At 43.3% G+C, this 23503-nt stretch overlaps 2 protein-coding genes across 2 annotated transcripts in view; one reads left to right on the top strand and one right to left on the bottom strand.

Moving 5' to 3' along the window:
* ARHGAP31 (Rho GTPase activating protein 31) overlaps positions 1-13514 on the top strand; it is a 122068-nt gene extending 108554 nt beyond the window's left edge. The window contains exons 11-12 of the mRNA XM_040250962.1: positions 3882-4162; positions 6448-13514. Of these exons, the coding sequence (XP_040106896.1) occupies positions 3882-4162; positions 6448-8874 (2708 nt within the window). The 3' untranslated portion in view covers positions 8875-13514. The remainder of the gene's footprint in view (positions 1-3881; positions 4163-6447) is intronic.
* A 5761-nt stretch (positions 13515-19275) lies between these two features.
* The window catches only part of TMEM39A (transmembrane protein 39A), a 29311-nt gene continuing 25083 nt past the window's right edge, over positions 19276-23503 (bottom strand). Inside the window, exons 8-9 of the mRNA XM_040250995.1 lie at positions 22239-22359; positions 19276-19760 (exon numbers count right to left, since the gene is read on the bottom strand). Of these exons, the coding sequence (XP_040106929.1) occupies positions 19527-19760; positions 22239-22359 (355 nt within the window). The 3' untranslated portion in view covers positions 19276-19526. The remainder of the gene's footprint in view (positions 19761-22238; positions 22360-23503) is intronic.

Here is a 23503-nt window from a genome sequence, read left to right as displayed (position 1 = left end):
GGGCATAGAGGAGTGAAAACTCAGGGGTGTTAAGTGATACCCTATCTGGAGAATGCTCTATGGGCTGGTGTGGGTGGAACAGGGTGAGGGCTAGAAGAGGAAGTGAAACCTTTGAGGAAAAAAGTGTTTCTAAAGGCTTTTATGTGACTTCTTAAAAAAGAGGGTCCCTAGGCCCCAAGGGGGTCTTTGGCAGACCATCTGTTATCTTTTTTTTCCCCTCTCTCCTTCCATCTCTCTAAATCAGAATACCCAGTCTGTATCAAATTGGTCTTGGAAAGACACTGGTGGAGGCTCCAGCCTGCTTCCCTGACTGTGACTAGTGACAGACAGGGCAGAATGAGGGACCTTATAGGAGGCAGCCATGTGAGTCTAGGACCAGTGGCCAGAGGGAGATGCCAAAAGTTTCAGGGACATTGCGGGGTGCGTGGGGGGCTCACCTTTGTCTCTGGTGGGGTTAGGTTAACATCGGTTCTAATTACCTTCTTTCATAATTATTCCAAATGAAGAACTCCACCTTCCTTAATACATTATTTATTTCTTCTGTGCGATAGCAATAGTTAAAAGAAAAAGAATTAAGACAATTTTCCAGGTAACCCGATTCAAAGTTTTAGTCACTCTGCTCAAACCCACTCTTCTACTTTTGGCCAAACTTCTACTTCCATCCCATCTGCCAAACCTCTCATGGCCATGCTGACCAGGGAAGGCTGAGAAGCGTGGCTGACTGGATGGTCAGGTACCTAGCTAAACTTGAGTGGCTGAGATGGTTCTATTTCAAAATGAGGAAGAGAAAGGATACTAGGGGACATAAGAAGTCTCTGTCTCCATGGTCACCCACTTCATATATAAAGCATCCCACGCTGGCCATCTGACAATGCCCCTCCTCCTCTTTTGAGCTGCAGAAACTCCTCTACAGCTTACAAGTATCCAGCCACAACAAGTACGGGACTCCTAGTCCCTTACACGATAGTTTCTTGACATAGGTACTGCCTCTGTGCTGAGAAGCTTAACCCTGGGATGGGCGTCACATACGAGTGGAAAGAAAATGGTAACCAGATGGCTTAGCCCCACACAGGTAATAACAGTGAATACTGTAGGAAGTGGAGAGGGAGAGCGTGGTCTGGGGAGGCTCCAAAAGATATGTTATTAGGTTAATATCTTGAAATGGGGAAGGTTTGAGTCTCAGGAAGGACCAGAGCAGGGGAGTATAAAGCCGGTCAGGGGTACTGGGTCTGCTCACTGTCTACCCCAGGGAGTGGGAGGAGAGTGGACATGTGACTGAGCCAGAGTGAGGAAGGCTTTGAGCAGGACAGAGAGTGATCTGAACAAGCTCACATGTAATGCAGGCCTTTCTTCCACTCCTCGCTTTAAGAGTCTACAGTCAACAAATGGAAGATCCCGAGCTTTGCAAAAAGAGACACTGGCCAACATCCAACTAAGAGATGTTAGTAAAAGGGGAAGAAAGTATTTTTTTTTTAAATCACTGATGCATTACCCTTTTACCCAGAAGTTTCACTTCCAAGAATTTGTCCTAAATAAGTAGCTGCACAAGCACAAAATGTGTATGCACCTCATGGCATTATTTATAATAGCAAAAGACAGGACGCAACTCAAATGTCATCTTTAGGAGATGGATTGAATAACTAGGATGCATTCCCATTGTTGAATTCCATGGGGTTCATAGCTTTGGGAGCCCTGCACCACTTCCTCAGACTTATGCATCTGCGAGGGATAGTTTCTTTGCATACAGATGGTATTCTGTCTCAAGTGTCTGCCTTGTGTTTCTGGTTTTCTCCCTCAGGGCTTTTTCTGAAGGGAGACTCTTACCCAGCCCTTGCTCAGGAAGGCCCCGAAGTATGAAGTTTAACTAAGGCAGCTGTCAACCAGTAGGCGATGAGAGTCAATGGGCTAATGAGCCTGCTGCCCACCCTTGGTGGAATAACTCTGGGGCACATTTCCTCATGGCTCTTCAGAGGGTCACCAAGGACTGCATTCTGGTTGCTCTGGTTGTGGTAACCACTTTATTGACATTTCCTCCATCTCTGTCTCATCTCCTCACTCCTGTTTCCAGGGATCACCTTTCAAATAAGCTGCCTGCTGCCAGGACCTTGACTAAGGCTCTATTTTGAGGGGAACTCAAAATCAGCCACATCCTAAAGAAAGTGAAAGTGAAAGTTGCTCAGTCATACCCATCTCTTTCGTGACCCCATGGGCTATACAGTCCATGGAATTCTCTAGGCCTGAATACTGGAGTGGGTAGTCTTTTACTTCTCCATGGGATCTTCCCAACCCAGGGATCGAACCCAGGTCTCCTGCATTGCCGGTGGATTCTTTACCAGCTGAGCCTCAAGGGAAGCCCACATCCTAAAGAACAGTCAATTTCGTTATATACTAACATAGCATAGACTTCAAGATAGGTTCTTAAGTAAAAAATGCAAAGCAAGAACAGTATAGATCACATGTGTAATATAGATCTTATTACACATTTGTGTAATAAAGGTGGGGAATAAAAAATAGATGGTACAAGTATCTGCTTATCTATGCAGAAATGAACTATGGCGGAATAAACGAGAAACTAATAAAAATGGTTATCCCTAGGAGATAGTGAGGGTATGGAACAGACTGGAAGCAACACAGGGATGAAAGCTAAACTTTTCTGAGGTCATTGTTTCATATAATTTTAACTTTTCAACTCTGTAGTTGTTTTCCATATTCAAAAACTAAATTAAATTTCAAAAAAACAAGCCTGCCAAATGATGGGCAGGAGAAAACAGCACTGTTGTCAGGTCTGAAGTGTTATTCGTTCCGACATCAGGATGCTGTTACTGGGTCTGACTGAGCTTCAAGGCCATCATGTGGTCAGAAGCCTTGAGTTAAGACACCAGCATAACTAGTGGCAATGAAAAGAATTTGTCCTTAATCAATAAACTTTCCTGAGCTTGTACTCTATGTCAGACTCTATACTAGGCACTTTGCCTCCCTAATCTTCTTTATCTTCACAACAGCCCTGTAATATATTATTATATAGTATTATGCCATGTACCAAGATTACAAGATTCATTGAGAAACTAACATTTGAACTCAAGCTTCTTTAATTCCAATGCAAATAATATCACTGAGGATCTTCCATATAACTAGCACTATGCAAGGTATGGAGACTTTATCCTGCACTGTGGAAACAGCCTTATATGGTGAAATAGGACCTTCTTCATGAAAGGCAGTAGGGGCCAAACATGAGATCTGCTGCCTCTCTCTCTCTCTCTCTGCTGTTTAAGATCAGAGCTTTAGATGTAAATATATATCCAAGTGAATGTGCAGGTAATCCCTGAGAAGAGTCACATAGGAAGCTGCAGTCATAATCATAATACATCTTTGTAGCTTGGTGTAGCTAACAGATTTCTGTGACCTTAGACAGCAAGCAAAAGACTGGATTAGTACCAGGTTTCTCAACCTCAACACTATTGACATTTTGGACTGGGTAACTGTGGGGGCTTGTCTTATGCTTTGTAGGATATTTAGAAGTTTTCCTGGCTTCCACCCACTAGATGTCAGTGGCTGCTTCCCCCACCTGGTTGCAACAACCAGAAGTGTCTCCAGACATTGCCAAATGTCCCCTGGAGAGGGGAGGAGTCCATGGTTCCCAGTTGAAAACAACTGGACTAGATGATCTTCGAGGTCCCTCCCACTTCCAGCAGTCTGAGACTCTGGGATCTGAGGACAGACCATTGATAGGAGCAAAGGGTAAAGAATGTGAGGGAGTAGGGAGCTGGGAGAATCCGCTCCATCCTTGTGAAGCAGAGCTAGTCCAGGACTATGACTGTGCTGGGAACGGCCTCTCTTGGCATGGAGTCTCCTTCAGCTGATAACTCTTATCCTCATTGCAGCATCTGTACCTAAGAAGGCAGCTCTCGAGAATACCAAGCCAGGACCAGACACGGTGAGAACACTGGAATGCAGCAAAGGCCTTCCCCTGGAGCCAGGCACCCAAGTGGAGGAGAAGAAAACCTCAGAAAGCTCCCTGGCCTCTCAGCATTCAAGTGAATTAGAGAAGAAGCTGGATGCAGAGAAGGTGGTGGAGGAGAGTGGAGAGACCAGCCAGGTGGCGGTCAGTGCTCTGCACGAGAACCCTGGGGCCAGAGCTGAAGCAGTGCTTCTCCATGAGATGGTAAGGTAGACTCACTGCCTGGTCCAGTCAGTAGGGTCTTCTTTTTCTCAAGGGCTCTTGGTACAGTTTAAAGGTTTTTGTTGCTGTTTATTTGTTTGAAGAACCAGTTTCTGCCAAAGAGACTTTAGGGCACAGCATTCTAATCAGGTCTGGGATTTTTTTTTTTTTTTTCTGCAGTGAACTTTTCAGGGGTCCTGTGGTGATAATAAGTAACCATTCAGCTCAAATTCCCTAGGACAAACTCAGCTCTAAATATTTCTGACCTGAAGTCACCATAAATCAGTAATTTTTCCTGGGAATGTGGTGACATTCAGTCCAGAAAGCAGGACAAAACCTGCTTGTCATGGCCTGGTCCCAAACATGATGCCCACTCTTGGGGTCCAGCTCTCTTCTTCCAGACATTCTGGACAGACAGTTATCTATGCTTGTTCATAAAAATCTTCTGTAAGATTTTCAGGATCTATTCCTTCCTCCTATGGCTCTGCAGAACTTTAAACATGATGCCAGGGCATACTGAACCTTTTCCACCTTTCAGAGGTGGGATTTTCCAAGGTTCTGGGGGAAGACAGATCACTGCTTAAGCTGAAGTTTGAGGAGGTTTTCCGGGACACCGAGAGAGGAGTCTTGCATCTGGAAAGTAGCTCTGGTGACCTGAGTGTGACCTGGAGGAGCATGCCAGAGGAGAAAAGAACTTTGCCTTTTAAGTAGCTTTCAGGAACTTGGTCTCTGGGAGGGGTATAAAAGGCCTATGGGCTAAAAGTTAGGGCAGTGCAGGGCCACCACAGTGGCCTCTGGAGGGCTGATTAAGGGTTCCTGTAAAGTATGTTTGTATTTATAGAAAGAGAAAGATGCAAAGATTATTTTGGGGATTGAACTCTGGGAGGGATAAAGTATGAATGACATTGCTTTGAGATGCAGATGAAGTTTATGCTAGGAGAACCAGGCTGGATTCATGAGAACAAGTAAAAGCAGCAATTCGTTCATTCATTTAAAAACATGTATTAAATACCTATATTGTGTGAGACACTCTGCTGAGCACTGGGGTCCCTACAGTGTACAGGATGGTCACCATCTCTGTCTTCTTGGAGCTGACAGCTTAACAGATAGAAAGATCACGAACCAAGTCTTTTCTAGGATGCTATGGAAGTATGGCTTCTGTGGGAGCATGTCACAGGAGGGCCCAACCTAGTCAGAGGGAGGAGGGGGCTCATGGGGGTCAGGAAAGGTATGTCTGAAGAATAGATATTTCTATTCAGAACTTAAGCTAGGAGAAAGGGGTAGGGAGCAGAACAGGGAGGGAGAGACTCCCAGGCAGAAAGAGTAAGATGTGCCATGAATCTGAAATGGGAAAGAGCAGAGAACATTCAAGGAACCAGAACAAGGCTGGAGAATGGGAACACGGACTAGAGAAAGTGAGGCTCAGAGCAGAGCCTGGGTCACGTCATGCAGGGTTGCTTGGAAGGGATTTGGAGCTCAACCTAAGGGCAATGGAAACTCTTCTGATTTGCTCAGAATTGTATAGTTTAAAAAAGAACAACTGTTTTATTATTATTTATTTTTTGGTGCGGCACCTGGGCTTTCCCTAATCGTTGTGTGTGGGGGCTACTCTTCACTACGGCTTCTCATTGTGGTGGCATCTCTTTTTGTGGCGCACAGGCTCTAGGCATAGGGGCCTTGGTAGTTGCAGCGCTTGGGCTCAGTAGCTATGCCACACAGGTGTTAGTTGCCCATGGCCTGTGGAATCTTCCCGTACCAGGAACTGAACCCATGTCCCCTGCATTGGCAGGTGGATTCTTAACCACTGTACCACCAGGGAAGTCCCACTTTGCTATTTTTCATTCTTTTTTCTTTTAATATGTATCATATCTTTTTCCCATGTGAAATATGTATTTCTTCAGTAGTAAGAAAGGTTTGGTTTTATAAGGCAACAATGAACAGGGATTAAGTGCTTATGTTCTGGTGTAGACTAACCTAGATTTCAATCCTGATCTGCTGCTGTGTGACTTGGGCAAAATGTTGAATCTGTTTGAACATAGGTTGCCTCATCGCCAAAATGGGAGTAATTACAGTAGCACTTATCTTTTAGGGTTCTTGGGACAATTAAGAAAGCACGTTTAAGGTGTGTCGTGGCACACCGTAAGCATTAACAAGCATCCTCGTTACCATTAGTGCTGTATCCTCTGTGTGCTGGGGTAGTGCAGCCGGTAGTGCAGTCCCTTCTTTCCCTGGGAAACTGTGCCCAGTGTCTTTGGCTCTAAAGGAATCAGTTTCTTGATGTTTTTCAGGATGAAGATGATCTGGTCAACGCCCTGATCTGGTCTGAGATTCAACAGGAGCTGAAAATTATTGAATCTGAGGAGGAACTCTCCTTGGCACCACCTGTGCTAAAGATCAGCCCAACTCAGCCTATTCTTGAATCTAGTCCAGGGCCCTTTGCTTCCCCCGAGCCCCCTGGGAGCTCCACCCCAGCTCCAGTCTCCGCCCCTCTGGAGGAGTGGACTAAGAATCCAACCAATCAGAGTACACTGGGCACTTCCACAGTAGCCAATAGAGAAAAGCTGGAGACAGCCAGCATCCTCCCTAGATCTGAGCCAGAGCCCGAAAAGGGCCAGCGCCCAGACCCTGCCAGCCTGACTCCTCTGGAAATAGTTCCATTGGAGAAGTCTTCTCCACAAGCAAGGATGGAAGTGGGAGCCCCAGGGAGTCTGTCTCCTCTGCTCCCACCTGCTGCTCCCCCTCCAACACCTTTAGAGGAGGAACCTCGAGTCCAGCTATTGAAGAGTGGCCTTGAGAGAGAAGATTCACCTGGAAATTTGAGAGCCAATCCATATGCAGACCAACTGAAGTCCAAAGGCAGCCCTGGGATCCCCAGTCTTTGTCAGGGAGACAAGGCCTCTTCAGAAGAAAGTGAAAAGCAAAATTCGAAGAGTGTTGCTCCTGAGCACAAAGGCTCTAGTTTTCCTAGCCCAACCAGAGAGGCCGAGATTTCCCCACAAGGAGAGGAGGACGCAGCCCACTCAGTACAGGAACCCTCAGACTGTGATGACGACGACACTGTGACAGACATTGCCCAGCATGGCCTGGAGATGGTGGAGCCCTGGGAGGAGCCGCAGTGGGTGACAAGTCCCCTGCACTCGCCCACCCTTAAAGATGCACAAGAGAACCAGATGCAGGGCCCCCAGGGCCACCGACTAGAGAAGAGGCTTTCTCACAGGCCCAGCCTTCGCCAGAGCCACTCTCTAGATGGCAAAACCATGGTTAAGAGCCAGTGGACTCTCAAGAGTTCCTCCTCCAGCAGCTGTGCTGATCTTGAAGCAGAGAGGAATTCCAACCCCCTGCAGCCCTTGGCACCCAGGAGTGAGATTACTGGGTGGGATGAGAAAGCCATGAGGTCCTTTCAAGAGCTCTCTGGCCTGAAAAGGACAGAGGTTCCTCCTAAGCAGAAGGCACCAGGTGGTTTACAGCCCTCATCAGCAGAATCCAGCCCTGTCGGTCTAGCAGAAGGAAAGGAACTGGGGACACACGAGGGGCCACACAACCCTCGAGTTGAGCCTGGTGGTGATCCTGAGCCAGACAGCAGCAAGGAGAACTCACCTGGTGTGCAGGACCACACCTCACCTGGAGAGCATCCCCCTAAGTTCCAGCGCAAGAGCAGTGAGGGTGGGGCCCCAAAGGGGAAAAACAGGCCTTCGTCTCTCAACTTGGACTCCACCGTTCCCATCACTGACCTCTTCCGGTTTGAGAATGTAGCCTCATTTGGGTCACCTGAAGTGCACCTCTCTGAGCCAGGAGACCCAAAGGTCACATGGCTGACCTCGTCTCATGGTAAAGTAGACCCCTGGAGGGTTTACTCCCAGGACTCTCCGGACCTGGACATGGTTGCTCATGCCCTGACGGGCCGCCGTAACTCAGCTCCTGTGAGTGTGTCAGCTGTGAGAACCTCCTTCATGGTTAAAATGTGCCAGGCCAGGGCAGTCCCAGTCATCCCACCCAAGATTCAGTACACTCAGATCCCACAGCCCCTGCCCTCTCAGAGCTCAGAGGAGAGTGGGGCTCAGCCCCTGGAGAGGAACCAAGAGGAAGCTGGCTCCACTGGTGGGACCTCTCAGAAACTTAGCAAAGATGATTCTCTCTCCTCCTTGGAAAGCCCCAGGGAAGAAAAGCCAAAGCAAGATACAGGAGCCACTGAGTCCTTGCCAGTGGGTACCACTGCACCTCACGTGTGCGAGGGCCCTGCCCTTTCTCCAGAACCAGGTCTGGCCAACCTGCTGCCCACTCAGGAGGCACTAGCGCAGTGCAGAAAGCGCACATCAGAGACAGAGCCATCTGGGGACAACCTTCTTTCTTCAAAAATAGAGCGCTCATCAGGGGGTTCTAAGCCTTTCCATAGGTCTAGACCAGGAAGACCTCAGAGCCTAATCTTATTCAGTCCTCCTTTCCCCATTATGGACCACCCACCCCCCTCATCGACAGGGACAGATTCCAAGGTCCTGCTGTCCCCTATCAGAAGTCCCACCCAGACAATTTCCCCTGGCCTGCTTTGCGGGGAGTTGGCAGAAAACACATGGGTCACACCAGAAGGGGTTACACTTAGGAATAAAATGACCATCCCTAAGAATGGCCAGAGACTAGAGACCTCAACAAGCTGTTTTTACCAGCCCCAGCGGAGATCAGTGATTCTGGATGGAAGAAGTGGAAGGCAAATAGAATGACATCAGTTCGCGGGCTGGTACCTGAGAAAATGTCATGATTCATCTGGAAGTTATTACAAAGGCTCCTTGCCTATATTCCAGGCAGAGGTTATCCAAGTTTGGGCTTATTTTGGCCTCTTCTTCTCTTTCTTTAGCCTTTTGACCATTTATTAATTAGGCCATTTGCCACAAGAGAGGTCAGGGGAAGGACAAGAGATGACATTTAAATAAGCCTACTTGAGCAGGCAGGGAAGGATCAGGTGAGGGAAAAGGATGAAATGCTGGCCTCCAGTGATATGTGGGGCTTAAACACGTTGAATCACTCCCCCGTTGCCATTATGTAGTGCTGTTAAGAGGTGGATGTGAGAATATCTTTTGAAAGAGAAACCCTGTGCCTATGTTGACAAATGTTGCTATTGAGGTTTGAAGGCCTCCTATTTACTTCATGCTTTTTAATGCTCTTTAAAGCATGTGTTCTTTTAGACCAGTTTTCTGATAAGCTTTGTAAAAGTGTACTATCCAGAGTAGAAGCAGGTTTGGAAATGCAAACTAACGTACACTTCAATATCCAAGTGGGTGGATTTACCCATGCTTTCCCTGAATCCCTGCAGACCTGTCCCAGATGGCTCCATACACCAGCACAGAAAATCAGAATGTATTCTCCAGAGCAGACTCTGAGACTAGTGCAATTCAAGAAGACTTTCTGGGTCTGGCTTTTATTAATTTGGGACTCCACTGTCCTGCCTCTGATTTATAAATTCAGTAGTTGGGGAGGATGGGAGCTGAGCTGAGGGTTACCTCAGTGAAATGTGCCGAATCTTCATTTAGGTGTGTGATAGTGAAGTGATCTGCTCTCCTTCCAATGTCTGAGTTCATGAACAGGACGTCATCATAGAGAAAAGCCTCACACATAGGCAGAACTACACTCTAAACTTGCAGTGCTTAAATCAGTGGGACATTCGTAAAAAACACCTCTAGCTTAGCTTCACTCTCTTTCCTTAGCTGGGATCTGAGTATAGGAGAAGATAAGGAGGGAATCCTAGGAGAGAAAAGGACCCATGCAGGGCGGCTATCACTCCCGCTTGATCAGAGCTGCGCTTCTTGATGCCTTCCTTCCTCGTTGTCCCTCCGTTGCTGAACAGCAGCTTTGAGGCACTCCTCCCCTTTCCATAGTCCTCCTCACCCACCACCCACCCCAGGTGCTCAGACTTGCTCTTCTCCTGTCTGTATGCAAGCGGAAGCAATAAACCAATCTGATTTTAGTTATTTAGAACGTCAAGTGGTTCTTTCCAACTGTAAAGAGAAAGGAGGATTAACATAACCTGCTGACAGATTTTTGGTGCTTTTTCCAAAAAGGGCTTCTTCACCGGAGCCCTGCTCAAGGCAAAACCCATCAAGGTATCAACACTTTCAGACCTTTGAGGACATCTATCTTGTTTGAGAAACAAAGTATAGGACCTATTTTTAGCCCTGTGCACCTCTTCTCAGGTTCAAGGCTGGCTGAACTCTGTCCAGAAGCCCAGTCCCTGCACATATTTCTCTTAAGAGCTAGCAGTACCTCTGGGCTGACCTCACAACTGAGGCTGGTACTGGGCAGCTTAGGGGCTGAACTGAAGTTACCTCCTCTAGTGAGAAATTGGAAGCTGACGTCCTGCAACAGTTACGTATTACTCTTTCTCCTCTTCCTGATAAGCTTTACTGTGTTTTGAAACCTTGTCCTATACCTTTTAAATCAGTATCTATGGCAGAGATAACTGGCAGGCCAGCTGAAGAGCTCTGCTCTCAGAGGGCACTGAGTGAGCAAGGGGAAGAGTTAATAGGCCTTTGGTGTGTGTTTTTTGCATTCTCATTGGGTGAGCAAGGTATCAGACCAACAGCCAGTGAGATGTAAACCCATAAGAAAAGTCCTTCATGCATAGCATCCCCCACTAGGCAAGCAAGGTGGAGTATAGTGGTGTCAGATGAGAAGGGCCACATTCAGATTTGAAAAGGACATTTCCGCCTTATCAAATGTGGCTGGTAGGCGGTATGTCAGTCTCAGTACACTGTGCTATCTACGTTTTGATAAAGATCATGTTCCAGTTAGTAGGTGAGAGAAGCACTTTTCTTCACCATCAGAACTCTGAGCCGAGTAACTAGTTTATGATGATTTTAAATTTTTGTTTGTAACCCTTAGAGGATATATTTTAATTTGGGGATAGACTGAGAAGTCACCATTAGCAAGTGAGTTCAACTTGAGGCACCCATGTAGATTTATTAAATGACTGCCATGTTGCTTAGATTCTGCCATCTTTCATTTGTAGCATCTTCAGGGGTTTTTATGTGTGGATGTCATTATGAAATAACAACTGAAGATATTCCCTGTTCTGAGCTTTCCTGGCCAATCAATCTAGAAGGCCTTGGAAGCTGACTCACCTTCTTGGTCAATGTCCTGCTGCTAAAGTGTGGACCTCTCCATCTTCATAAGCTTCCTGGGGCAAGCCTGGCACTGATGACATTCCATTGAATGACAGGGAAAACTCATTACATTCATACTCTCTTGAAATTGTTCCCCCCAAATCTGAGATTACCTATTTGGATATACACTTGGGACTGAAAAATGAACCCCTCTGAGAATGGCTGGATGGAAATTAGACTGCCTGCTTCTATCCAGGGGAAGGAAGAGAAGAGGTGCTGCTGTTGATAGGAGGATCTACACGGTGCCCTAGATAGGGCTACAGAAACAGATTCTCAAAGGGCTATTGGTCCTCAATATGGGAGTAGCTCAAATTCAACTATTGGTCCTCAACATGGGGGTGGCTGATTTAAAACTTGAATTTAAAGTGAAAGATATGCATATTCTAATGTTTCTTTCAGTGTTAATGGCTGCTTAAGAGGATGATAACCTATATTTTGGCAAAATGGCCCTCGCGAGCCAACCTTTTCCCCTCGACGTTTTTGCCAAAATGTACCAGGTAGAAGGAATGTGCCTTTTATTCTCTGCTTCAAATGGACTATGAAGAGGCCTGACCAAAAACTCCATTAAGACACTGTTAGCCTAATCTAAGCCTCAAAATTCAAAATATTGGCCAAGGCAAAATTCTGTATTCTGGGGAGATTAAAAATGTAAACATCATCCTCAACAGACAATATTTGGCAAGATCTTAGTAATATTTGGGCACTTAAGAACTGAAATTCTTGAAGAATCTAATGAAAAGAGGGAGAAGGATGGTAGCAAATGAAATGGCCTATAAGCAACTAGTAGCAAGATTTAGACCCATTAAGTTACCAAATGAAACTTGTAGCAATTTAACATCTTGTAATATGATTGCTAATAGTGTGCAAGTTACCCACTGACTTTAATCAAATTAAACACAATTACAAATGCAGTAGAAGGTACTAGGAAGACATTCAGGTGTTGAGAATTTTGCTTTGATCAATTGACACAATTAGAGTGGTGACTAAGAATAAATAATTCTGAGGTTTTGTGTGGTCTTAATTAGTTTGGCTGTGAAATCCTCTTGGATCTTTGCAAATGAACCAGGTAACATCAGGGTTACATACTCCATGAGAGGGGGTTTTAGACACTTCCATTCATCACAAAATGGGTTAACTCTTGTTGGTGATGAAGTCATAGGTCCAAGATATATTGTTACTTTCATGTCTAATGTTTAACACATGGTAATAACATTTGCCTCAAGTTGGGTGGAGCAGTCATTTGTCTACACAGGCCTGTTCTGCCTGAAAAGCTGTTGGGAAACTTGGGATTCATTTGTCTGGGATGGGAGAGGTTCAGGGAAGGTCCATTTCCCCCCAGGGACCGATTAGAGTCATGTTCTTCCATGTACTATCTGATGACAACGTGAATCTTGGGGTTAAGTGTTGCCAGGAGCGTGATCTTAGGCATCTCCAGCAGGAAGATCAGTTCAAAATGTGGAATGACAAAGAAAGTCCTCCTTTGTCAACACCTTCCTAATAAAGGTAGAAGAGGGAGCAAGTACCTTTCCAAGCATGAAGAGAAATGGGAGATGGTGGAAGCATGATGGCTTAAGAGCAGGGTCATTCCAGATGGTGTAAACTTGGGGCCACCACTGATTTGACTGACACACAGTAAAATCTAGTAGCACTGAAGTTTATGAGCAATACAGGGATCACTTCTAGGAGGATGGAGGGTGTAGTTCAATATAAGAAACCCATGAAATACAGAGTCATGTGTTTTACTGGATGAATCACAATGCTTTGCATTAACTTAATGCCATAGTACTTCCTGGTTTATAATTCTGTAAGGTAAAGCACTTTCTCAAAGGAGTCTTATCGGAAAGCCACATGATTTCAGCTGTTTGTTGAGCTTGATAAATGTTTCCAAAGATATAATCAAAATGTTTTTCTATTGATTAAAGAAGCATAAATATTAAACCTATCCATAGAGACATTTAAGTGTAATTAAAAGATTGTTATGCTTTAAAGTGTACTCTAATAAATGATATATAATGCTCATGATGGCACTATGAACTAGAAGACATGGGTCATCATCTCCATCAATAATAGGAAAAGTGGATTATATGCCTTCTGGCTCATTGTTCTAGTTTGTTTTGTTTGATTTTTTTATTACTTCAAGGTTTGGTCTCCTCAAGGCAAAAATCCTGATGATCTGCTTCAGTAAAATTTTCTTGCTTTTGTTATCTTGCATTTTAATAATTGTCAGATATTTACAACTTCACTCTCTTACTGTTGCAGTCATACATGTCACCCAAGATACCCAGTATAAATCAATGGATGTTATAATGAAAAATGAGAAAAGTTTATTCTCAGAACTCCATAGCTTAAGGAGTTATATGGATCTACCTACAGAAACATGAACTCACATTCAAGTTTTTCTGTTACTTGAGTTAGGGAGGACTATTTGTTTCAGTGATTTTTGTTAATGGTGCTCTGAAGGAAAAGCAAAAGTTTGCTATCCTGGCATATATTACTTCAGAAAGGGGTTGCAGGGAGCGGGGAAAGGCATTCAGTGAGTTTAAATGTCAGGCCTTAAAAAATATGATACTGCCTAGGCTCACAACTTGGTGATATTTGCAGTGAAAAGTAGTTACCAAGAGGATTAAAATTCAAGCATTTGGCAATATCCTATTTAGAACTCTACACGTCAGGCCTGCTCCCCTTCCTTCGTTACTGTTGTAAACGCCTTTTCTTCTTATGCACTCCTGTTTCTCCCTCCTGAGTAAGCCCACCACCCTTCCCCATCTCCAGTCTGGCATCAGCAGTTCCCCTCACTCCTAATCTTTCCTCCAGTTCCTCCGGGTCCTCTTCTCCTTGCAGTCTCTTCACTGAATGCTGCCTCTTCTTCAATAAAACTTTGACATTCACCTGAGGACAAGTTTTTCTCTGCCCATTTCTCCCACATTACACAGACTAGGAAAAGCCCAGAAAATTTATCATTTCCCCCTCCTGCTTCTGCACCATTTCTTCCCATCTCATACAAAAGTCTCACTACTAGAATTTATGGCATCCAGCTACGTTAAGTTTTCCATTCTTTGTGGCCCTGATGTAATCCATGTCCCAGATTTCCAGTCTTTGGTACCAGGCTCCATTTCCTTTCTACCTCATGTCCCATCATCATCCTGGATGACTTCAATGTGCCTGAGGAAAATTTGCCACAACTGCTTACAGCTTTTGCCTCAACTGTTGCTTCCACAGTTACACATCAGGCTATTTCATAACAGAGAAGTCTGTGATCTTAAACCCCCATATTCCTTTCTCAGAACTTCGTTTTTTCTACTTGCTCAAGATCACGCATGCCTGCCCCAGCCTTCCTCTATCTCATGGCCATTACCCCCACCAGACTTCATCCTTCGCCTTTCCAGACCCCAAGTACATCGTTATATCATCTGTTATTCTCATGACTTCCTTGGCCACCCATCCTTCAGCTACACCTGCATGGCAGACCTCCAAACCAGAGCCAGGACTCTTACCACCCAACTTCTCTACTCTTTTACTGTGTCTATTGAGTTCAACTAGAGAAAATCATAAAACCGTGATAAAAGCCATTGTACATTTATGGTTTATCACCTCAGCAGTGGCCTCATTCTCAAAACTCACAGTATTCCAGATGGACCACTCCTTCCAAAACCTAATGGCTTACTTCACAAGTTTATACAGGCTTCCCTGATAGCTCAGTTGGTAAAAAGAATCCACCTGCAATGCAGGAGACCCCGGTTTGATTCCTGGGTTGGGAAGATCCACTGGAAAAAAGGATAGGCCACCCACTCCAGTATTCTTGGGCTTCCCTTGTGGCTCAGCTGATAAAGAATCCGCCCGCAATGTGGGAGACCTGGGTTGAGAAGGTCCTCTGGAGAAGGGAAAGGTTACCCACTCCAGTATTCTGGCCTGGAGAATTCCATGGACTCTATAGTAGGGTCACAGAGTCAGACACAACTGAGTGACTTTCCTAAGTTTATACTTAAGATGTTTCCTCCACCTCACACAATGCTTGTCTCTTTATTCCTGTGTGTACCTAAACTTCTGAGAGGAAGCACTCCACCCTCGTGCTCCATTAAATCTCTCGCTAAAGTTACCAGTGGTATCCCACCAAAGCCAAGTCAATTCTTGCCTTACCTCATACTGGATACTGTAATCATGACTCTCTGGAACGTCTTGATTCATCTTCTGTCTTATTCATCGTATTCCATTCCCTTTGATTCACTTGAAAGCTTCCTCTTCCCCGTATGTTGTTATTCATCAGAATTCTGTCCTCTTTTCACGCCACATACTTTCCCTACATTACTGTATTCATGTCCAAAGCTTTTTCTATCACCCAGTAGTGGTGACATCCCACCCTCACTTTTCCTGTTTTCTCTTACATGGACTTCAAAATGGTTGGCTAACTGATCTCCCTGCTTTAAGTCTCACATCCCCCCATTCGCCAAGCCTAGCCTGTGTACAGCTGCCAAAGTTATCTAAGATAGTGGTTTTCACCAAAATCCCCTGGAGGATGTGTTCAAACAGACTGTTGTATTCATCCAGAGTTTTGGACTCAGTGCAGGGGTACGGCCTGATAATTTCCATTTCTAACAAGTTCCCAGGTAGGTGATCCTTATACTGCTGGTCCAGAAATTACACTTCCAGAACCCTTGACCTGAGAACTCTTTGGGTCATCCTAAGTCCTCAGCTTAAAAATCTCTCACTAATAATGTCCTTCTGTCCATTTAAGAATTATCTTAAGTGCTTGTGAAAAGTGTTTATTACTGGGATTCACCCTCAAGATCCTTAGTAGATCTGATGCAGCCCAAGAATCACTCCTTTGACCATCTGTGACCTAAAAGATAATAAAGATCTGAACCACTTAATGTGGAATTCAAGTTCCTCTGCAATCTATTCCTTGCCTAGCTCTTCAGCATTACTGAACTCTTCCTTAAAGTCTGAGGTTTTGTGCACACTGTTCACATTGCGTGAGCCCCCATCTCTGTAGTAAACTAGTGCTCCTTCAAAAGGCGTCACGTGTGACTGATGCAGTGCAGCACCCCGACACCACAGTTCCCCAGCAAAGTTGATCACTTCTCTGCACTCTCTTGCACATACTTCCTTGACTAAGCACCTTTGTGTTATAGTTGACTGACTTCTCTGCCTTCTAGTTAATGCACTCTGAACATCAGCATCTCTGGTACTCAGCAGCATTTAGCACACAGTAATTGCTCAATAAATAGAAATGAGAGGGATTGTGTAGAGGTAACTGATAGGGAGGGAAGGGAAAGCAGCTTAGGAAACATGGAATCACAGTAAACATAACTGAGGAGTTTCCATCATGTTAATGCATGTTACCCACCCTCCTTAACTCAGACACATTTACTCACCTTAAGCCATCCAGACAACTGGTCAAGCATCTTCCCTTTTGCAGTATCCCAAGTTCACCTAACTGACCTATACCATTTTTTTCACATACTATTTCCCAATATTTAACAATTTTAAAAAAGCTATTTAATGGGCATGCATCTCCCCAATCACTAAATAAAGATGGTGTCCTTTCACATGATCCCTAAGAAACAGGATACACAAGTAACTAGTAATTCTCTCCTCTATCTGACTGTGACACCTACAAATGTCAGCCAAAATAGGTCGACAAAACTGAAGGGTTTTATTTCTGATGCTGTTGTATCTGGAAGGAGAAGGAGGGTAATGTGCAATTCCGTTAGTCAAAATTTATTTGTATTTATTATATTCACTCATTTGTTTGGCCAGGCTGGCACCTGGTCCTTCTGTGCTACTTCTTTAGAACATAGCCAAGACAAGTCAAACCGGAAGGAGGAATCCTGTCAGCTTTCAAGACCAGCCTATTAATCTCTAACTAGTTACCTGGGCTACTTTACAGTGATAGAACCAATTTGTGGTCATTGTGATGAAACATCTTTGTGCCTTGGCCACCCATTTTACTCTTAGCTGTCAAGTAATCTCATCAAAATGTTAGTCAAAAGAAGCATATCTTGGGACTCCCCCAGTGGTCCAGCGGTTAAGACTCCATCTTCCAATGCAGGGGGCATGAGTTCAATCCCTAGTTGGGAATTAAGATCCCACATGTCATGCAGTGTGGCCAGAAATAAAATAATACAATTTTAAAAATTAAAAAAAGCGTATCATCAAGTCTAAGGAAAGTACACGGAAATGGCAGCTTTGCCACCTTCCCCCACTCCAAGAACCACCATATGTAGGCTGAACCACTTTACAAAAAGCAACCAACACACTGGTGGTGATTTTTCCAGTGCACCAATGTTGCTCGGGCTTCCCAGGCGGCACTAGTGGTAAACAATCCGCTTGCCGGTGCAGGAGACGTAAGAGACGTCGGTTCAACCCCTGGGTCGGGAAGATGCCCTGGAGGAAAGCATGGCAACTCACCCCAGTATTCTTGCCTGGAGAATTCCATGGACAGAGTCGTCTGGTGGGCTACAGTCCATGGGGTCGCAAAGAGTTGGACACGACTGAAGCAACTTAGCACATGGCACACAAAATTGCTCCTACCTGAGGGACTGTCTCCTTGAGGATGCCTTCCATTGGTGCCACCCCTAGTACTACTTCCTTATTCTGACTTATTTTCTCTTTACACTTATCACTACTAGCTAGAGACATTATATATATTTATTTACAGCATATTTTGCACCTCCCATTCTGCCTACTGTAAGCTCTATGAGGTAGGGCCTTTACTTTTCTTATTCGCTGCTATATCCCCAGTGCCTAAAATAGTGCCTGGTGGTCAACACTTATTTGTTGAATGACTGAATACACTCAAAACGAATTCCAAATAATGTAACTTAAAAAAAAGTATATCCATCAAAATTTAAGGAAACAACGGTCACACACAGCAGTCACTTTGGGTAGCTATATACACACCTATTCCTCACAGTGCTGTCTTTGCTGAAACCTGTTAGGAACTCTTTCAGAGCCAGTATAAGAATTATATGATTATTTGTTTGTTTTCACTTCATAAACCATATTGTGTTTCAGCTGTCTTTGCTGAAATCTGTTGGGAACTGTTTTCAGAGCCAGTATTAGGAATTATATGATTATTTGTTTTACTTCATAAGCCATATTGTGTTTCACTAAAAGCTTCACAGTATAAAAAGGTCAAAATGAACATAGAAAACACATGAAAACGTATTTCAGGCTCCCAAGGCTCAGAAATTTAGTTGACTAGTGACATAAACTGACTAAGTATATCCCCTTTCAAGAAAATGGACTGAAAGGGGTTAATACTCAAGACATAAAGGTTCTGGAGTATGAAATTAAGAACACACACAGATCAAACTACTTGAGGATAAAGAGGTAACTTCTCATATTTCCCTTCTACTCGTAACTCCAAATATGCCATGGTAGGGGGTTGCTGCTAGACTGCACCCATTCCTCCCGTTACCTGGGTGTCTTCAACCTGCCAGGCCCCAGGCCAGGGGATCTGTGCTCAACTTCTCCCACTGATCCAGTCATACCCAGCTTCTTCATAAGTTTGGACACTCTACCCTGTCCTTAGAAGTGTTATTTCAAAACAGCTAATAAGGAAAATCTTTCAAGCAAAAGAAGCGGAAGAACAGGGAAAATGAGCGTAATATCCTGTTTTAGGATAAGAGCTTTCACAAAAGTATACTTAAATGTCATAGGGCAGACAGAATGCTGAGTTCCTACCTCAGAAATGCTTCTTCCCATAGGCAACAAAGAGAACCCCACCAGGACTTAAACCCACTCTTGCCCCATGCACTCCAATACTATCTGCCAGTCAAAAAACAAAAAAAAACAAAACAAAAGATAACGAGTACTGTCAGGCAACTCCACTGATCTCTCTGTAACAATAAGGCCAACCAAAGACTAAAGATGAGGAGGACTGGAAGGAAAGCAGACACACAAAAGGTACCATGTCAAGTGATATACGAGATGTGTTCAGAAATGAATGAGTTATTCCAGGGCCATACAAACAAATCAATCTCTTTACTAGAGAGGCGCACCTCTCCTCTGTATATTAGTCAAATATACTAACACATGAAAGATCACATCACCTTGTTTATGGATACATTTAATATCCCTTGCCCTTCCCACCTTTCAAAACACAATAGTATACAAAATATAAAATATCTTAAATATTTATAAAAATCGCAAGAAAAAAATAGAACGTATGAAAATATTTTTATCTGAGTTCTCCCTCATTGTTGAGAGGCAGCTTAGTTTGCCTTGAGTTCATAACTGTTGAGCGGATAGGAGTATGCCCTGCCTAATACTATTCTGTCCCGGAGGAGCTTAAATAAAACATAGTAGTTGCAGAAGAGGATGAGAGCCATGGAAAGTGTGTGGTTCCACTTCTCTGACCGCAGCAAGGAATAGAGCTGGTAGAAGACAACACTGCCCTCAATAAGGATAAGCAGATTTAACAGCCTTAATGGACGATGAAACAGGAACTGTAAGGAAGTTAAAAAGCAAAATGTTATTTCATAGAAAAGATGGCAGTTATTCTCACATTTTTTTCTAAAATCATTTTATGGTTATAGGCTCCTATGTACACTAACAAGTAGATCTGCTTACTGAATGTCAATCAGGCTCTTTCTTGCTATAGAGATCCAAACCCATTCTTTTTTGCTCAAGGTATAATGGAATACATTTTATTTCAATACCCCTGAGACACAGAAAGGGATTTATCCAAAAGAACTCTTTCTCAAAAAAAAAAAAAAAAAAAAAAGTTTTTCCTAGATTATATCTTATCTCAAATATTTTACTTGAGATAACCACTTAAAATGTAACTGCTTAAAAATGTAAAAATCATTGGTTTGTGGGCTGATCTAAGACATAAACACCTACAGTAAACAAGTCTGGAGGGAGGGGTGGTAATATAAGTTGAAATATCAATACAGTAATTTCTTAATTTCTTAAACTGTTACCCACCAAGCTGCTTTCTTTTGCCCAGTTTTTCTGGATATTGAGAAGTAGGGTATACTAAGACAGAACATTGAAGGAAGGAAAAATTAGTTAGAATTAAGAGATTGGCTAAACACAGAGCTCCAAGTTCATCACTCTAAGAGGCTGAATCCTAGTTGACTAATAAAAATGTATTATGAATAGAAGACAGTGGTCACAGACTGCAAACTGTGCTAATGGTAATATATCAGATCTAAAAGAATAAGTTAGACCTCGGGGCTCAAATCTGAGAATAAAGCCAAATAAATCATCACAACAGCTCTGAAAGGTTTAACTGGGTTCTCGGGATTCTTCTGCAGGAGAAAGAACATGTTTACCCTGGATTTTATTACATGATCTCCAGTAATACCATGTATAATACTGGCTCAGAATTAACATTCTAAAAAAAAAAAAATCAGACAATTTCAGATTCTGTGGCAATTATACCAAATATAATTAAATGTGTAGGTAGGCTATAAACTGAATGAGTAAAAATGTGAGGACAGCCACAGTTACAGGTAGCAGGCCCATTCTAAACTTCGATGTGCCTTAAGAATTATTTCTGAATATGTAAATAATGCAAATTCCTAGGATTCTTCAGAGGTCTAACTCTAAGGGACCCAACCACCACTCTGAGAAGCACTGATTTACGTGTTTGGTCACACAAGATCAGTAATACGTTCCTTCATCTTTCTTCTATGGTTTCCACCTGATTCTTCAGCTGTCCAACATTAGCAGGGAAAATACTTATTTCTCAAGCAGGAAATTTTAATAAACTATCTGGTTACTGTCGGCTTCCAGGGGACCATAATGGCCAACAGATGTCATTAACAGCCTGTGGAATTCAGCTGGCTGAATGAAATATTCTGTGTAGACACCAGATGTTTGTGCAGTTATAACCTAAGTCCACTCCTCCATCTTAAGGCAATCCCACAGGAGTCAAAGAGATTGTTGTAGTTCCTTCATTCAAAGGCCTTCCACCTCGGCCCACTGACCCCTATTTATAAGCATCCTGCCCTGATGCAAGTTTCCAGTATTTAATGAAAACGTCCTTAGTAGTGAACATTCGCAGAACCAGAACATCCAAGTACCCTCATAAGGAACTGAGAGGGATGAAGGGAGGGATGGGAGGGAGAAAGGGATTCAAGTATCAAATGAATGAATGAATGAATAAAATCTCCCAATTCTTTTTCAGAATATGATCTCCATTCAAAGGCAATGCACTGCACTTTGGGCATTTTGACTGAAAACAGTTCCCTGCATGGACCTTCTATTCCCCACTCCCATTAATCAGTTTGTCTTTCTTTAATAAGTAAATATTTCTCCCTCCTAGAGCCAGAATTTCTGGAAAACTGAAAGATCAAACAGAACATAGCCCAAGAAATAAATCAAATGGGACAGAAACTGGCTTTAGTGGGTATCTATTGCTTTTTTCCTTTCAAACTTTTAAGGCTTTTTTCCTTTTAATTTGAAAAAAGGTAAAAGACCACAGATCATGTCATCTGCCTGTGTTTCAAAGGGAAATCTAAGTATTTTAAGGAGATGATATACATGAGAAATACCAAAAACTAAAATCATATTATTACTATATTAAATATTGTGTAATGATACATAGATATAATAGGGATACCACTAAACCAAACTATTACATAATTAAAGACTCTAAGATGAAAATGGAAGTCTTAAATAATTGTGTACTTCTTTCAAGTAATACTAGACTCAACAAATTCCACTGTAACTAGAGAAACCAGTCAAGCTATTAAAGTTGAGATACTGGCATTTCACCTTCAATCTGCCTTTCAGAAGTATTCCCAAAGGACAGAGGCCATTACAGTAGTAAAATAATTACCCTGTATTAATGTCCTGCTGCTGCTGTTGCTAAGTCACTTCCTAGTATGTGCTATACTCTGTGCTAGATGTTTACACACAGAGTGGCCTCCTAACACTCCTAAGCTTATGTTTGAAAAGAAATAAGCGGTACTTGCATAAAAGCGGGCATGGGATACATCTGAAGGCACCGCCACGTTGTAAGGCCCCACGGCTCTATATAAGCATCTGCTGTGTCGCACCAACACCCCTTGAGGCCATATTGTATTTTCTGACCAACTAAGGGAGAAAGAAATGTAATGTTAGCATATTGGCAATCACAGATAAGATAGTGTCTGGCAAAACCAGCTATGTTTCTATGGAAAGGATTAAGTATTCAAGTCTTCATCTGCCTGAATTCTGAAAAGACAGTAATTCCATGGTCAGATTGGAAGGAGTTAGAAAGGATTTATTATAACTTCACTGCTTAATTTAAAGAGAAAAGTTAACTGCAAAGTTAACTCAGTGTCAAAGACTTAACAGGCTTAGGAGAACAAGCAGGAACAAATGTGTAAGTAAGGTATCTATGACCCAGAAAATCAAGTGGACTGTCACCTCAATCCCAAGTGAGCAGAGTCCACTGGTGGAAATGCTAGAGGGAACAAACAAGAGGAAAGTGGATGGTAACAAGAAGAGTGGAGAAATTAACACATTATCAAACTAGCGTGACATTTACTGCAGAATTACATCCCACACGCTACAGAAAATCTACTCATTTATCACACATTTCAAGTGCTTCATATTATGAGAAGCTATACAGAAGAATACAGAGACACACAAGGTACCAACACACAGACTTTTTACTGCTTTCCTGGTTTATTTTTATAGAGGTTTCTCTAGGAAAAAGAAGTTACGGAAGAACCTTCACTCTTTCCAGCACCAACATAATGGAGTTGGGGTAGGGATGGGGGATCTTCAGGTTAAACTTTTTGTAAAAAAATCTTAAGTTAATTCATCTCTTCCTGATTTTGGAAAGGTTAGTTTCCTAGGGTAAGAACTGGGACAGCATTTTAAATATGTTAAAGAAAAAAAAAAGTCTAGCACCCTGAAGCTTTCCCAGTTCAGAAAATGTTCCATCAGCCTTGCTCACACTTACCAGCATTAAAGTGAAGACACACCTCATGGCCATGTGCCATCAGGAGCCTGAAGATGTACAGTACTAGCACTGTGCATTGGATTTTCAATTTTTATTGAAATCTGTCCTTTGCCCACAGTCAGGTTTCTTTTCAGCCTGGCCCAATCTCTTTCAGTTCCTGGGCTTGAAGGCCTGTGCTAATCTGTATCAGACATCAAGGCAAATAATTGAAGGGAGCACTCTGAGGGGAAGAGGGGAAGGGAATGTCACCTTTAATTAGGACACCTTTAATTTCCTAATTTAATTAGG

Source organism: Oryx dammah, unplaced genomic scaffold (assembly GCF_014754425.2).
Source record: "Oryx dammah isolate SB20612 unplaced genomic scaffold, SCBI_Odam_1.1 HiC_scaffold_2, whole genome shotgun sequence".
In the NCBI taxonomy this organism is placed as follows: Eukaryota; Metazoa; Chordata; class Mammalia; order Artiodactyla; family Bovidae; genus Oryx; species Oryx dammah.
This window is presented reverse-complemented; position numbering and strand designations above follow the sequence as displayed.